Source organism: Drosophila miranda, chromosome 2, assembly GCF_003369915.1.
Source record: "Drosophila miranda strain MSH22 chromosome 2, D.miranda_PacBio2.1, whole genome shotgun sequence".
Lineage (NCBI taxonomy): Eukaryota > Metazoa > Arthropoda > Insecta > Diptera > Drosophilidae > Drosophila > Drosophila miranda.
In genome coordinates this window covers 9,401,913-9,419,411 of record NC_046675.1, presented here as the reverse complement: position 1 = coordinate 9,419,411, position 17,499 = coordinate 9,401,913, and the positions used below count along the sequence as shown (strand labels likewise).

General features: G+C 45.5%; 2 protein-coding genes across 3 annotated transcripts; one reads left to right on the top strand and one right to left on the bottom strand.

Annotated features, from left to right (window-relative positions):
- The first annotated feature begins 1,685 nt into the window (after positions 1-1,685).
- Positions 1,686-2,166, top strand: LOC108154431. 2 transcript variants are annotated; one of them, XM_017284700.2, is made up of 2 exons: positions 1,686-1,908; positions 1,965-2,166. In XM_017284700.2, the coding sequence occupies exons 1-2, from the start codon at positions 1,713-1,715 to the stop codon at positions 2,072-2,074; spliced, it is 306 nt and encodes a 101-aa protein (XP_017140189.1). In that variant the 5' UTR covers positions 1,686-1,712; the 3' UTR covers positions 2,075-2,166. The 2 variants fall into 2 exon arrangements, with proteins under 2 accessions (XP_017140189.1, XP_017140188.1); XM_017284699.2 differs by having other exon boundaries at positions 1,687-1,911; positions 1,965-2,164.
- An 11,491-nt stretch (positions 2,167-13,657) lies between these two features.
- On the bottom strand, positions 13,658-14,942 carry LOC108153974 (putative gustatory receptor 98a). Its single transcript, XM_017284071.1, has 3 exons — positions 14,126-14,942; positions 13,828-14,063; positions 13,658-13,774 (listed from the first exon to the last, which is right to left on the bottom strand). Exons 1-3 carry the CDS (start codon positions 14,940-14,942, stop codon positions 13,658-13,660), a joined length of 1,170 nt encoding a protein of 389 aa, XP_017139560.1.
- Between the last annotated feature and the right edge of the window lie 2,557 nt (positions 14,943-17,499).

Below are 17,499 nucleotides of genomic sequence, written 5' to 3'. Positions count from 1 at the left end.
GTTGGAGGGTTGGCTGTTCAAGTCACGCCTCAGCTCCTGCCCTTTACCGACTCAGTCATCAGCTACTTGCCACTCGCCTTCTTACTTCTGCCTCGTGCCACTTTCCACTCTTCATTGTGAGTAATTTAAAACGTTTGGCTGCGTTCCCTCCACTTCCATTTCCACTTACCATGAATGCATTTGAACTGCTTTTCTCCTGCATACAGCCCGATGCGCTCGAGTCGCACCCCAAGTTGAGTGCAGCACTACCACTGCCATTGCCACAGCCACTGGCATTGCCATTATCTTGGGCATATGTCTAAGTCAGATCAAAGCCATAATGCTGGCAGTGCTGCTGCGAGAGGGGCATAAGTGCAAATGACAGAGATATTAGAGGCAATTAGGTGTCCTCCTCTGCCGAACAGAGTATCCAGGGCCAAATGAATGGCTTTTATGAGAGATTGCTGGAAAATCTGATTTTGCGGTGATCAAAGGGGAATTCCCCCAATGATAGCTACCGTGTTTGGGCATAGAATGTTATCATTATTTAGAAGAAAACAATGGCATGCGTCACCCGAATTACCAAGAAAATGATGTCAAGACTTTTTGTCAGCTGCTTAAACAGCCGTTTCTTTCAATTAGATTCAGTGTCACGCAGTATTAAAATCAGCTCTAGAGCTCAAGAGACAAAACTGAAATGTATCTACCACTCGTTAGACATTTGATCGGATCCGCTTGCAGCTGGCGGATAGAAGGAAAAGTACCAGTATTCAATGAATCTGCTAATCTGCTGGATGTGCTTGGGCCTGGCCGTTCTCGACTTCGGCATCGGTTCCATTGCCCCTGTGAGTGGCATGTTCTTTGAGCTGGCGGACAGTAAGGACAATGATTTCATGGGCGGAATAAAGCAATACCTTGGCAGCCTCACTGCAGACACTCCAGACACGAACTCCAGCCACAACAAAACAGCCGGTGGCCCCGTGGAGGAATCATCAGGCTTTTACGATGAAGTGGACACGGCACTCGAACATGCAACAGATACCGTCGACGGTCTCTGGCAGCAATTTAGAAAGGTAAAACGAGAGCGAGGAGTAGTGGAGTAGAGTGGAGGCATAAACAGCGAGTTTTTTCCGTCTTTACAGGGTCTGCTTAGCCTAATGGGCAGTTTCAGTGGCGGTGATGATGGCAGCGATGGCGATGTTCCAACGAGTACGCCCAGCTTGCAGCAAATGAAGCCAATTTCGAATGAAATTTTTGCTCTTTCAACGGAGGCTCCCATACAAAAAGCAACAACAGATATTCCAACAACAGAGCCACCAGCAGCAACAACAACATCAACCATAGCTGCACCACCAGCAACAACAACAACAACAGCAACCATAGCAGCACCAACAGCAACAACAACAGCAACCATAACAGCACCACCAGCAACAACAACAGCACTAGGAAGTTCATCGACAGGCGCTCCACCAACGACCAGCACATCTGGCCCAATATGAGTAAAGCCTGGTCTACCGCTTGGCCTTCACATCGGATATTGCTCGTCATTGTTTGTTTTTCAAAAAGGTACGTGTACGTATATTTGTACATGAGAAGAGCAAATATATAGAATTTGTGGAATTAATACCGCTATTGTTCTCTGAACTCTTTATTTGCCCAAATGTCGCGAGAGCCCAAGACACAGACAACGTCAACGCGTTGGTCCCATTTCCATGACCATTCCCTGATCAGACATGATTCGATATCGAAGGTGCTTGTCTGCCTTTCTTGTGGTCTTCCACGCAGTGGAGTTTGTCCGATCGGCTCCTATTGTTACACCGGTGGATCTGTCAGCTCGTTATATTACCTTCGATTTAGCCATTGGCTCAATGGCGGATGACTTACCACCAGAATTGGAGATGAAACTGCTGCAGGATCTACTCCGACAGAGTGGTGAAATTTTTTGATAAATTTGAAATTTCTCTCTAACAGAGAATGTTTTATAGGAATGGATTTGATTCGCATGCAGTTGCTGCAACTAAATCTGATGAAACTGTTGGTCGTCTTGGACATCTTCATCTGGCTTTGTGTCTATTTTTACGCAGTCAGCGTCTAATTGGATTATAGATTTACTTATCAAAATACCAAGATACACAGCCGGTCAATAAAATAGACTTAATAATTCTCATTTGTGAATTATGCTTTCGATGAATTGTTGTATTGTTTATTAGAGCAGTACAGTTGACACTTTGCTTTGCCCTATGCCGAAAAATTGGCTTTTTATGCGATCATTCGAATAGACTCAGAGGCTGCGGTTTCAGTTACTGATAAGCTGTACACGGTAAAAGCTGCATTTAAATACCTCTTGCAGTTTTAAATTATTTTAATATACAATGGGTAGTGATAAAGCTCGAACAGTGGCAGAAAAAGCTAAAATATTAGCATATCGAAGGAGTAAGGCAATTTGGAAGTTATAGTTAGTATAGCAACTGTGGTCCGCGTAATACGAAACGCAAACATCTTAAGAGATTAAAAATAAAAAAAACCACCATTTACTGGTACCGAACCCCTTTTTCTGATGAAAAACGCATTAATTTGGATGGAACAGATGGGTTTAATTATTTCTTTCATGATTTCAGAAAAAAGGAACCTAATTTGACCCGTCACCATAGTCCTGAGTGGGGTACAATGGTGTGGAGTGCCATATCTGAATGCCATTCGCAACAAAGAGCTATTCCAAATGTCATTTCCCTACTTTTGCAACATCTTTGAGACATTACATTGGGCTTTTCAGCAAGATAATGCCGTAATACATACTGCTAGAGTGGTAAAGAAATGGATCTCTGTTACAAAAAATTAAATTTTAATTATTTCACTGCGTGGACAATTTATTCGAGCTTTTATTCGCATTCCAATGTGTTTACTTTAGTGCACACCTAATCAATGAGGCCATTATGTCCTCTGCCTATTTAAAATAAACAGTTTTCGGATAATTATGGCCCCATTCACGGCTGGCCGGCTTTTGTACAGCACCTGCCCAGTCTGCGCTAACATTCACCCATTTCCCTGTTACTGTCCACATTCCTAGAGGAAAATGCATTGCTAAATATCGACAGCAGTTTGCTCTATTCGGTTGTTTGTTTGTTTGTTTGCCATTTGAACTTTTAGTTCATAAATATTAACGGCTATTAAAACACACTGAAATAGTCGTCGGACTACGACTACTGCCGGATGGCTGCAGGCCAGGAATTAATTTTAAATTTTAAAACTAACTGCATGCAATTTACGCGCAGTTTTGTTGGCTCTGGCGATCGTGCTGGTCTTGGCCAAAAAGCGATTGCAATGCCAGCCCAATCATCAGGTGGTTGGTGGTCTGAGCAAAGGGCCAAGTGTGAGTCGTCTCGGCCTAATGTTCGTTTAATTAAAAGCGGAAATTGAGCAAGTGAGCAGGGAGTCGGGAGTCAGGAGCCACTGAGTAAGTGGACCACCAGTGGCCAATGACCAGGCAAGCGTCGAGCCGTGGCCAAGTGTCCAGAGTGTGCCGGGCCGGCCTGGCCCGGCAGCAGCAGCAACTTTTTCCCAAGTTGTAGGAAATATTAAAAACGGAAAACACTTTGGGGCAACTAATTCTCTCTGGCTTGCTTTCGCCTGCCCTTTCTTTCTGCTCACACTTTTGCCCTTGTTTCCACATTATTTTATATAAGGTTTTTTTTTTTTTTTTTCGTTTGGCAGCTTTCTTGAGCTCAAGTCGGTGCTGCGCTGTCTGGGGCACTTTAGGAGTGAAGAGTGGAGTGGCATGGCATGGCGTGGCGTGGCGTGGCATAGAGTGCCAAAGGAAAAAGGAAGCAAGGCGGCGCAATTAGCAAGTTTACTGCATGAAATTATGAAACGCTTAATAAAAGCATGCTAGCAAAAAAAGGGGCAGCAGAATATTCGCACAATATATTAAAACTCACTTCCCCATACAAGTGCTAGCAAGTTAATTAAAAGGCTCGCATATTTGAAAAGTTTCCCCCAACATTTGCCTTTGGCCTGGCCATCACCATCATATCGTCCTGGCTATCCAATCCACATCATCAGTGTCAGCATCAGCATCAGCATCAGTTTCGGGATCGGGGCTGCAATTTAATCATGTAAGTGCTGGCAAATTGCTGGCTAAAATTAGAGCCAGACAAATATTGCGCATACGCCTAGTATCCGCGTTAAAAGGATGTGTAGCTTTGTAGCTTCCTCCTCCGGCTTATGCTCTCGTGTTCCCTTCCGTTCGTTGTTTTGTTGTTGCTCCTGTTGCCAAGTTTTATGCTAATGGTTTTCGTTTAAAGCCAAAAGTAATTTATTGTTGTCAGCGAGCGCCATCAAAAATGTTGCTGCACATTCATTATGCCCCAATGTATGTATGTACTCGTATGTATCTGTGTTTTTTCTCTCGTAAATGCGGGAGTCAGTGTTTGTGTGTGTTTTCGGATGTATCTGAGTGTTGCGGCCTGGTATGCATTAAAATTTTAGCCGAGAAACAATACCGGTCCGCTGCCGCTGCGAGCTGAAAAACTTGCATTGAAATGAAGATAGCCAAGGGGAAAAATACAGGAGGCTCACAAAATTAAAAAAATATTTCCCTGCATGTCTTTTGCCGCATGGTTTTTTCCCCATTTGTTGTTTGTTGAATACGAGGTTTTTTTAAGACGCAAATAAAGCCTGGATCCGCATTGTTTAATCCTGTACCAAATTCGGAGTCTTTTTCCTTCTCACCAGCTCGTTCAAAGGTTACTCAAACAAAGGCCGAACCGAATGCTCTGCCTTTGAGCTTGTTTGTACAGAAACTAAATTTAAATATTTTACTTTTTCCTTTAGTTGGGATTGCCAGTGCCTCCCCTCGCTCCATTTTTCTCTCTATCCAATGTGACACGTTCTCGACGTTTTGGCCTGGTTCTCGCCCAGCTGCCCCACAACTATGCCACAAGATAAAACAGCCGCGAACTTTGCAACATGTTTACGGTAAAAACGTGATTTTCGGCACAAAAACGGAGCGAAGCGAGCGCGGGCCAAGCGCTTGACCAAATGTGGCCAAGAGGCGAACTCCGGCTCGAACTGAACCCTTTGCCAACTGTAAATAAGTTGAGTTAAGCGGAGAGGCACGCGCGAGGAACCAGCCACTAGCCCCCGGCCACCGGCCAAGGCGAATGCCCTACCACAGCCATAAAAATTAAACATTTGTAGCTTTGTCACGTTTGTGTTGACACTTTCTTATCACAGTCGGGGCGGGGGTGGAATAAGGGATCTCTCGCCCCCACTCGACCCAGCCTAAATATGTGCGTGTGCGTGTCGGCTTTGACTGCCACTGTGACCCCCACCTGACCCCAGCTGGAATAAAACTTCAGGTGTGTGTGAGAGCCACAGAGCCAACCCCAAAAACACGCACTCGCACTCCCTCACTGACAAACACATATAGCTCCATATGCTGTGCGATTTCATTAAAATCGGGCAAGTGCGGCAACGTGTGTCGATTTGAGCCTTGGCCGCATGACAAATGCGAGCCTTCTGCGGCATAATTTGCGTTTTATAATTAAAGGTGAAGAGTGAATCGGGTTCCCGGCAACCGTCAGCGGCATGATCTTCGGTTTAAAAAAGGTTTCTTGCGTAAAAGAAATCAAATCAAAGCGAAAGGCCCCTTTCTATACTGCCATACTGTGTGGTAATTTTTTTTGCATGCGTTGTCATATTTGGCTTGGGAGCACTTGGACCAACATTGCCAGACCATTCCCATCTCAGTTTCTCTGTTTTTCTTTTGTGGCCCCGCACTCGACACATGCGGCCGAGGGCCTGACCATATTCCTCGGTCTGAGGCACAGGCGCAGACACAGGGACAGGGCACATGCACTCTATTCTGACCAGCTCTCTCGGCCAGAGCTCGAGAGCACCTAATGCGTTGCTCTTGCCCCAAACTGGGGCTCGATAATTTAATTTGCATTTTGTATCCCGGATACTCTAGCTCACATGCTGAGATACATTTTGTGGCTTGAATTTATGACATGCCATTTGAGTTTCGAGTTTGTGTTTGGAGTGGTAGGGTCAAAGTTGGGAGTTGGGAGTTGGAGCACCGAGGATCAGGCTTAAGCTCAATCTAAGGCAAGTTGTCGGCAACTTTGTTGCCATGCAACTTTAATGAGTTGACGCACGAGACTACAGAACTTGACACCCAAAGGCCTTAAATTGAAAAAGTTTAATGAGCATGCGTATTTGATTAAGGCAGCAAGACACTCTCGGAGACACACTCTCTTAGGTGAGAGGCATTTTTGTGGCAGGTGGTTGGGGCATGGTTGCTGTGGCTTCCTTTGTGCCCGGAGGCAATAATGAAAGTTGCAGGGTGCACATTTATTGACAATTCAGAGCTGGCTGTGAATGCTGCCTGCCTTTGACACATGAGACCTAAAAGAAAAAGTGCCCTGGCCAGTAGAGAGAATACCTCATATATCTTTTGAATTTTCTGAAAAGACTGAGCCACGGGAAAACCATGCCGTGTTTACCCGTTTCTCCGATAGGTACTGCCACCCCCCTGCTGTGAGTGGAAGTGTTTAAAAGTGCCAAAGGAAGCTGCAGGGTGACAAAAGTCCTGGGGCGTGGCATTGCCTAGTCCTGGCAATTCAATTAAATGCAGAGCTGCATGAAATACACTTTGAAGGCGAGCAAGGATGAGGAGTTGCCCCAGGCCAGGGGCTTGTAAGAAAGTTCCTTCCCCATTTTCCAGGGGATTTTTTCTGGCTACGAATAAGAAATCCATAAAATGCATCACATGCCATCAAAGGCTCAAAAGTTTTTTCGCCATGGCATACGAGTGCGAGTGCGAGTCGAGAACGAGTGCGAGTATAGGTGCCAGGACATTTATTATGCGGCAGGCGTAGTGCGGATTTTCGGGGCTCGCACAGTACGACGAGTATTTGTCTCAATTGCAATCAAACTTTCTGGTTCTTTCCATTTTGTTCAGTTTCATTCTGTCTTTCTGCAGTCTTTTTTTCGTTTTTTTTGCACGCAAATTGCACCAAAGTTGGATTGACTTGGGCGGGAAATTAAGTTGATGGTTTCCTCTTTGCTAGTCTCCCAGTCTCCCAGTTCTGGGTCTCCAGATCCTGTCCTCCCTTTGTCAGTTTGCTTGAGTGTTTGTTTTATCCGTGGAACTGCTGCTGCTGCTGCCGTTGAGTTGGCAGTCAGTTTCGCCGCCTTTCCAGACTTCTCAGCCCTGTCTGCCTTGTACTTACTTATTTAACTTGCAATTTTGTCAAAATTTCGCTAGCATATTAAAAAGTTTTCGGATAGCTTGTAAGTGGCGCACTTGCCTGAAATAATAGCAGACTCCTGGCAAAGGATGCACTCTTTAATTGTCGGAGCTTAAGGAAATCAAGAGTGCACACAAAACACAGAACAGAAACAGAAGCAGAGCTGAATAGCAAAAGAACAGAACAGAACAGCACAGATAAAGCTGGGCTACAATGCACTCAAGCGCATTGACTTCCAACCAGCTTTGACTTGTGCCAAGCCAAGCGGAGACAGGGCCAAAGTAGCTCTCGGTTGACAACGCCAAGCCAGAAGGAGGTTCGTTCGGTTCAGCCCCTTCTCCATGAAAATCAATTGGGCAATGTGCAAGATGCCACTGCATCTGCCCTTGGGCTCTGGCTCTGTCTCTGGTTTGGCCATGTTCCCCTGCTGGGCTGAGGTCCCAGGGTGCCTGTTTGTCTGAGATGCGGGCCGCAAACCACTCTGAAAGCTGCCTTTCGCATTTTGCTGGCTCTCTCGCGTGGCATTATGCATACGTTTGGTTCCTGTAAATAGTATCATGGGGGAAAAACTGCAAGTCAACTTCTGTTTCCGCTCCGGCTTGCTCCTGTTTCCCCTCTGCGCGGCTTAATAATATATTGTATCGACAGGCACACTAATTGCCAAAATGGTGCACACGTTGCGTATACGCAACATTCGGTACGAGTATCTCCATTCTGTATCATCATACAATAGTCTCATGGAATGCGCCGTTTGTAGCGCTCAATGATTGAATGAGTGTTTGTTTGTTGTTATAGGGCGATTAAATTACGTTTTGTTTGACTAGGGGCATTCCCGGTGGGTGGAATGTGTGGATGAGTGGGTGAGTGGGTGAAATGGTGCTATAACACACAATGCAGATGATGCCAGAGATGAGGTGAGGTGTGGTGTGTGCTGTGGTTATGTGTGGGAGGCGGGTAGTAAATCTAGTACATTTGCCATTTGCATTTCCCCCGTAACAGTTTGTTAAGCTTTGAACTTTTGCAAATTACATGAGTCCTGCCACAGGATGTATGCTGTTTACTGCACTGCCCTTCCTCCTTGTTGTTACCCCATGTTCGTTACGGCTGCCAGTGTCTATGTATGCAGGTGTTTGTCTGTGATAATGTGTCACAATCTGCATTGGCGTTAAACCCTCAGCCAAAGCCCAGTCCAGTTCAGCCCAGCCTTTGGTCACTACTCAGGGCAGGGCCGGTACGAGCATTTGTGCATTTGGGGTTCGTCTACAGTTCTGACACTTTGAAATTGAATTTGTTATCAAATTAGTTGCATCAAATTACCATTAGGCGGCAATTTGATGATGCCACTGCCCTGCGACTGTTCTGCTCCTGTTCCCATTTGTTTTAACAGATTGAGGCATACTTAATGTGTGTGTGTGCCCAGAAAGGCAGGGACGTCAGGGAAGACAGGATAGAAAAAACAAAAAGATTTGCTCAAATAATGCCTCCAGCAATGCTTTGCCTGTGCCATGGCTCCATTTCGCTCCATTCAGACAATGCCAAACATATTGCGGCAGCTGTCCATGGCCCCATCTAAAGACCACACCCCACCACAGCCCGTGTTGGGTAGGGTAAATAGGGCGCGCGCCTGGCGAGACAAGTGCATTACAACGTACTGGGTTATTGATGTATGTTTGCATAATGTTTGCCGACGGAACGGAACTATACCGAAAGGAAAGGAACTGCTACTGCTTCCAGTGGCCCGGGGCAGGACACAGGACATGACAGAAGGATGGGACTGGTAGACAAGAAGTATGCTAATAATGTTTGTGCTTCAATCACATGGAAAAACAATATTGAAAAATACAACTTGTGTGTGGCATCCACGAGGCAATCGTTTAGGGCCAAAGCTCTTCTTCCATTGTTTATATTGCCAGACCGCTTTGCTTGTATTCCTGCTGCTCTGCTGCCATGCTTTCTTCCTTCCGTCCTTCTTCCAGATATATAAAGAGTTATGACAATGTTGTGTCAAAGTGTTATTTGCCCTATTTTGTTGCGGCCCACAGTGGCAGCAAGCAGCAGCAGCAGCATCACAAGCGCGTGTAGATAGCTGGCAAATGATCCCATTCGTTTCGGGCTAGGCGGCCTTGCGACGGAAGATGGAGCGGTTTCTGGTAGCTGCGGTTGATTGAGCAGTTGTCAAGGTCCTTGGGAGCACCACCGACAACCCAGCAGAAGGGGGCATAAGAGAATATGGACATTTTGCTTTGCCGCACGTCGTGCTCCATTCAATGTTTTGTAAATGGTATCCCAAAATTATTCCGATTTGGCTTTTGGCTTTGCATGTTTTCATATCCATGCGGAAAATCTTAATCTTTGCAAAAGCTTTTTTCAAATTAGTCTCAAAGAAGTTCAAGCCCGCAATTTATTTAGATAAAAGCCAAGAGACAGGCCAAAGACAAATTTCGACCCACAACTTCAAGTTTCGGTGGGGCTGGGGGAAAACTGTTTGCATTCATATAATAAATGTATATATAAAATAAATTTAGACAAGCCTGCCAATCAGACAGGTCCTTTCTGTGTGTGTGCTGCATCTGGCTTTCGTGTGCATGTTGATTGGGGCAAATTCATCAGAAAATATGAAAAACATAAACAAATTGCTTGCGAAATTAATTAATATAGCTGTATATGTATTCAGTTCAAATGCAATCGGAATATTGAAATTTAATTGAAAACTCAAAAACATCGCCAAAGATTGCAACACTTTTCCCACCCCACCACGCCACCCCCTCTTAAATGGGACTAAAAACTGCTCTCAAGAGCATTTAAAAATATTTTGGCAGCGGGTGCTGTCTGGAGCTCGGCCAAAATTTCTATTTAGTGGTGCTAATGCTAATGGTTCTTGGCCAGCCAAGCTCGAAAGAAAGGAAAAGAAAAGAAAGAAAAACTAGTGCGAAAATTGCATAGTGTCTTCAGTTCTTCCCATTTCCCGTTCCTCTGCCGCATTGTGTAATACCCGAGCTGTGGGCGGAGGAGCTGCAATTTATGGGAACCGAACCCGGAACAAAGATCAGCCAGCGATTTGCCTTCCAAATGCATTCGGGGTGACAAGTGGCTTCAGCTCTGAGCACACAACCTGTCTGGCGAAATGCAGGTGGCTTGATGTCAGCACATAGATGGGGAGGGCTAAGAGAAAGCCGGTGCAAAGCTATTTGAAAGCCAGAACCAAAAGGCAGGACGAAACATGCGGATGCTGGGAGATGTCCTCTGGCAGATTCATAAAATGAATTTTTTGCTCTCAAAGCACTAGATGCCCAGCAGTATGTTGATGCAAACAGAAAGAGCACTGAAAATATGGCAATCTCTAGGGCTTGTGGGGATGTTTCTGCCACACAATTGCCGATCAAAAAATTAAATACGTGCAGTGCTTTCATCTCGTCTGTTCAAATTTTTCAGCATTGCAGCAAATATTTACACAGATATTAACTGTTTAGTTCAGGTGGTTGATTGTCTGTTTCTTTCTGCCACTGTGTCTTTTTGTTTCTGCCGAGCAAATATAATTTCATTTCAATGGAAAAGTACGCCCGTACTCTGGGGGTACTGGTGTACTCGTGTACTGGTACTGGTGTACTCGTGTATCCAGTATCCATAAATATGGCAAATCAATTGTGCGGACAATTGGCATGGCTCAATTTGCTGTTGACCTAGTTTTAGACAGTTCCGCTTAGAGCATTGGCTGGATTATTGTTTTAATTACAGCTTATTCCACAAATAAACAGGTTATATAAAAAGCTGTGGTCTATTTTTTCTGCTCCTTCCTGATGTTGTTGTTGTTCGCGATAGTTGGGGAAAGTAATTAAAGTTGAATAGCCAGAGGGCTTTGCGCATCATCGAGGGGTTAACTGATATTTGTTTGGCCCTCCATCTGTGAGAAATAATTACATTTTTTGTTGCGCCATGCTTTTAGTTTGTTTCATTTGTTGCGGGGGGTACTACTGACCGATGGATAGATGCAATACCATAATGTAATCGATTGATAAAAAGTTGACACCAGCTTTTTGTTGGATTTGTTTTATTGTGATTAATTTGATAGCTTTGGTATTGCACGAATCATTTGATTCTGCGTTTGGTTAATTGTAATGTCACGCATCGCGAGTGCATTCATGGATGGTTTGTGAATGGGGCATACATATTCATGTCATGTCCTGCAGCTATTATGCCACTTGTCCTCTGCCTCTCACTCGACTGCACCACCTGTCCGTCTGCCTGTCTGGCTGTCGGTGGCGCTATGTTCGTATAATGAACAAACAGATGCCAGAGGCCAAGCGGACAAATATTGTTGCAACTGCTTTCATTTAAAGCAAGGCTCGGTAGCCATTATAGGACCTATTGAATGTCTCTGATGCTGCTACTGAGCGTTATCTATTGCTTATCGCTTGCTCCACGGCGTGCTGCAAACATTGCCCATCCACGCACACGAGACCGGGAATGAGTTTGCCCTGCTGCCAGGTTGCAGTTTGCCTGATTGTGGGTTATTTGTCGTTAATATGCAAACAGTTTACTACAGCCACAACTCATCATAGAGTCCATGTTTGTGTGCGTTCATTGCATGGCTTATCGGGTCTCAACCCTGGCCGTGGCCGGGGTTCAATCATAACCGGAAGCGGAAGTTAATTGTGCACATGTTTAATGCAGTCAATGGCATGGCTGATGGCTTAAGCGCTTTCCGAATGACAACAACAATTAGCGAATGCAAATATTGCTTGCCCCGCGTTTTAGCAGAGATTACAGCCCCCTTAAAAAATTTGTCCCTGCCCTAACAAAAACCCAAAAAAAAACCCGCCTCATAGGAAAAACCGGCAGTCATGTGCAGCAGGCGGCTCTGGCAGAAAAAAAGTAATTTGTCGCTAACCAAGTGTGTACTAACCTCATTTTACTAAAAGCATTAAAAATAAAATGTAATCACATGCTTCATAAAAGTAATAACTACGCATACAGGCACACACCCGAAGGCACACACACTTGCACACATACTCGTAGATACTCTCTCTATCATAGACAGACTCGAGCGCTTCCTGCACTTCAGAACGTGGCAAGCGACTGCCTCACTACGTGTCGCTATAAAAGTCCTCGAGCATGTGTATGCGTGTGTGTGCATCATTGTGTGCTCTACATACGAGCATCTGTATGTGTGCGTGTGTCTGTCACTGCCAAGATACATGAAAGCCATGCCATTGTCTATGTCAAAGAACTCAGGACAGGGGCACTGGCACTGGCACATCCTATGCATTAATGTGCGTGAGCACATCTGATTTTTATGAGACGATTATGAGTTGCTTTTTATTATTTGCCATTGGGGCAAAGTGTTGTGGCAAGAACATTTTCCGTTAGATTGTGATTCGATCTAGAAGCTCTAGCCCAACCCTTAGCCCTGGCCTGGCCCATGGCCCAAGTCTTTGCAAATTCTCGAGCATTAATTAGTGTGACACCAGAAGCTGCTGCCATTGAAGGTGTGTCATCAAAAAGGCTTCTCTTCTGGTGTGTGCAGCTGTCGTCTCTTCGGAAAAAGGGAAATCCTCAATGATGCTGCACACTGTCTGGGAAATGCTGATAAATGCAGTTTCGATGAATGCAAGCCTTAGGGCCAGTAGTACCAAATTTGCCTGATAACCAAAGTGTCAAGTGTCAGAGGGTCAGAGAGTCAACAGCAAATAGAAAGATGGATATAGAGAGAGTCCTGTCATGTTGCATATGACAGCAAAACAGTTGAAGTTTTAAGGAGCTTCCATTCAACAGAGGATTGAGTATTCTGTTTTTCTCAAATTTACAGTAAGCCCCAATGAAAAATTGCTGCTGATTAATGAAGTGCCCTACAAGTTTAGGATTTGCCGCATGACCTGAGCTACGTTTCGCTTCGATTTATCATCAAGTCAAGGCAGGGTCTACTCGTGCGGACATATGAAGAAAGTTGGAAGCATTATGCATGCCCACTTGCGCAGGAATCTGTGCGTGGCAACAATTGCCAGAGGGGCAAACTTCAAACACACAGCCACTATCCACCACCCACACATATCGTAGTATAAGTAGGCCCATGACAGATTGGCCATGCGTGGCCAACAAACCCAAAACATGGCCAGGACCAAGGACCGGGACCGGGACCAGGACCAGGACCAGATCCCTCCCCTATTCCACAACGGTCAGTGGCCGTTGGATGAACTTTATAATAGAATTTTTAAGCATGAATAATTATGTGAAGAAGACTTTTTGCCAGCTGCTACTCCTCGGCTGCTGGTGCTGCTGCTGCTGCTTCTGCTCTTGGTCTGGCTCTGATTGGCCGTTGTCCTTTTTTGATTATGCACGAGCAGCCATCAAATTTGCTAATTAAGTTAATTGGCTTTAATTTAATAAGCACACGGCTAGACTGCCAAGCAGTCTGATGCCCTACAATCGATTCAAATTGGGGCATCCGTTACAGCAGCTTCTGCTGCAAGTTTCCTGGAGTTACTGGCATTAAAGTTCAGGTTAAACTGAATGCCAATCACAATGTAGCTGATCATGCCAAAAAGGAACTGTTAAGAGAAGAGAATTAGAAGAGAATATGTTAATCAAGTAGCCTGCTCACCGTCCCCAACATTTCTGTGCTGATGTAAGCGAATCCTCCGGCACTGAACTGGTATTTCTCCTGCCCCAGCTGGATGCAAATGCGGATCAGTGCGGCATTCAACTGTCCGTTGCGGCGCCCCGTGGCCAGCCTGTAGAATATCGAGCGAAACTTCCGCTGCATCAGGTCACAACGGGAGCAGAGCCAGCAGGGAACAATGATTTCCATCAGCTTGCAGAACTCCTCGGTGGCACAGTCTGCAAGAACCAAAGAAAATGAAGGCAAGAAAGTGTAGAGGATTCTTTAGACTGATACCAACAGTATTGGACGGAGACGCTTGTGTGCTGGATTTTGCTCAGGTAGAGCCAGTAGGGCAGGGCAGCAGTATCCACGAAGAACTTGAGCAACATAATGGACAGACTCCGCTGAAAGTTGCGCTCAATAATGCGGATCGTTTGCCAGAGGCGGCCGTGGATTTGCTGCAGGCGTGAAAGCTTCTCCAATGTGAAGCGGCGCAGGGGCCACAGGTCAAAGCGGGTCAGGTGGAGCTCCACTAGGAGACTGGAGCCAGTCGAACAGAGCTCCTGGTGGAAGGCCAGCGCCACGCCGCAGTAGAGGCTGAACTCAGTGAAGCGCAGCTGCATCACCGCCTCCGAGTACATTGCAGAGAAGACCAGACCTTCGTTGTTGTACACAGCCACACCGAAGAGCAGCAGGAATCGGCTGATCAGGGAGCCATAGATGGCATTCGAGTAGCGGCGAAACCGCTTCAGGCTCACCTCTCTTCCCAGATGGACACGCAGGTCGTGGAGGATCTGCTCCATTTGCTGCTCGATTTCAGCACTACGGTTGCCCCAGAGTATCTCCATCACGATGGTGAAATGGGCGGACATCAATACCAGGAAGTTGGTCAGATCGAGGATGCGGGACATGTGATCGTTGAGGAAGTCGTAGGCGAACTCATAGTTGAAGCTGAAGCGCCAGGAGCTGGCAGTGCCGATCACGAATACCATAAACAAGTTGCACAGAACCTTCAGATAGAAGTGCTGTCCAAAGGGTATGATTCCCAGACATTTCATCGCCCGATGCATTCGGCGCAGCGAGCAAGAGTCCAGTTCGCCCGACATTAGCCTCATGACTGGCACTGGTCCTGCTGCCTTGAGTGCCTGGAGTGCCTGGAGTGGCGGCCACTCGTATCACTGGTCGATTATTTAATTCGCTAATTGAATGACTTTCAATTGCTATCTCCGTCATCTCAACAGTGCATACTAGTATTCCATTAAAAATATGAATTTGCTGTATCCGATTATGACATTAATTTATAAATGTTTCGCTTATGTAATTTCTCACCCTCTGAACTTCTTTTGCTCCTTTGAAACTTCCCCCAGCTGTGCCGCCTGCCTGCCTGCCTGGCTGCTGATAAGCTTCCGTTGTAATCACTTCAAATGACACAATTCCCATTCAAATTAGCATCAAAGCGCTGCCAGAAATAAGTGGAAGCAGATGCCCCTGTGCCCATAAGTGAAATGATTTGTTAATTTCATTACAGAAGGAGTGGGAGAGAGCCAAGGGAAACTCACACACAAAATCTCACAAAGGACGATGAAAATTGCTTATCAAAAATATGACAGGATAGAATGGGGCCAGGGGAAGGAGGCACTCATAAATTTGCATGCCTTTATTGCAACCACAACGAAATGCGAGGGCAGGGAAGAGCAAAGCAGAGCAGAGCAAAGAGAGGCTCAAGCAAACAAACAGGGAAACACACACACACACACACACACACACTTCGACATCCACACTGACGCACACGTTGGGGCACACACTTACATCCGCTTTACTGGTTTTTATGCAACCGCCGTGGCACTTTGTTTGCACACTTGTAAAACACCTGCAGAACGAACGCCTCGCCCTCAGCTGCTGCGGCAGTATGTATGTATATGAAGTAATGACTTAATTGCCTCGCTCTTGCCACACACGCTCCCACAACCCTGCCCTTCCCCATCCATCCGATTGATCCAGCCGGGACTCTTTCGGGGACTTTGCATACGAGTGCCCGAATGAAAGTGGGCTTCATAATTCCGTGCAGGTGTCGAGGGTGCTTTGTCTTTGATTGTTCGTCTGGAGCGACTCTAATCTCTGCCAGCCACAGCCCGCCATCATCCACAGCACAGGCAGCAGCAGCAGGAGAAGGCGTAGCAGAAGTAGCATCTTTAGCCTTGCCACTTGAGGCAGGATCTGTAACTGGAGCTGGCACTGCTTCTGCGTCTGGGCCTGGGTTCAGTTGAAGCAATTGTTCGGCGTTGATTTGTATAATTTCGTAATTTGTATACCAAATTGTGGCCACACATGGGTGTGTGTCTGTGTGTGTGTCCTGGTGTGGGGGAAGCCATTTTGAGGGTAAAAATGTATAAATAAATTAATATGTATATGCAAATACAACGGCTCTGTTACTGGGGAGTTTAAAAAGTTTGCACAGTCCAGATATGTTGTATTAAAATTTAAAATAAATTTGCCATTAATGAGCTAGAGTTCCCCTCCCACAAAACTTTCTTTTTCATAAAGATATTTCCACAATTAAGAGTTAGAACTCTCTCCCTTTTTGCATACTCGTGGAACGCCCCAATCGAGCAGCAAAACAGAAGCAGTTGGTAAATGTAATTATCGAAATACTTGCCACAAGTATGCCATACAATTTATGTAAGTATATATGGATATGTATACAGCTTGCACGTGACCACAAGGATGATGCTGACTTGGAGTTTCTAGGGAGAGTGGTATGGCTGTGCTTATATAACTCTGATTCTGTAATGCTGATGGCTAAACATCAGACACGTGCCTCTGGCACAGATGCTGGTGACGACTAACCCTGGATGGTGTCCTGGCCCACTCCTAGCTCTCATATGTGGCTCCAATGTAAGTCATTTCGTGTTATCTGATTTTAATTTGGCGCAATTTCTCTTTTCGCACCTGTTGTGACCTGAGACTCCCTCCCACCAGCCTCCACAGGCAGCCCCATTAAAAATATGCAAATATAAATATGCTAATTTGCTGAAAATTGATTTTGCAATTTAATTGAAAATTCCAGAGCTGTCTGTGTCTTGTTTTTGTTGTTTTTGTGGTCGTACACGAGTATATGTATGTATGTATGTATTTGTGCTACATGTGGTAGAGTTGTCGCTGCGGTTGTTCGAGCAGCTGCCACAAATTGCATATATACGAACAATACTCGGAACATTTCCATCTTTCGCACATCATTTGCAACTTTTTGATGCTAGGCTGCTTTTAATGGCATTAAAATTGCCAAAATTACAATACGAACACCACACACACATACACACACATATTTGGAGCGGTCCTAAAAATCAATAGGAACAAAGTTCAATAAGAGTCGTTGTTCGAATGGCAATGGCAAATGTCCCAAGTTCGGCATGGGGACATCGACATCGACAGGCCCTGCCTTCCTGACAAAGTGCTGCGCCTGATCTATGGCGCCGGGCCCAGACGGCCTCAATAAATTCCGTTTCGACTTGCAAAATCGAGTCGAGTGTGAAAGGGGCGGGGCGGGGCGGTGCGCGCAGCAAAACATGTGTGATAAATGTGCGGCATTTTTTGAGAGCAATGCAAACATGGCACCTTAAACTACAATCAAAAATAATTGCATTTTTCACAATCCCTCCACACATAATCATT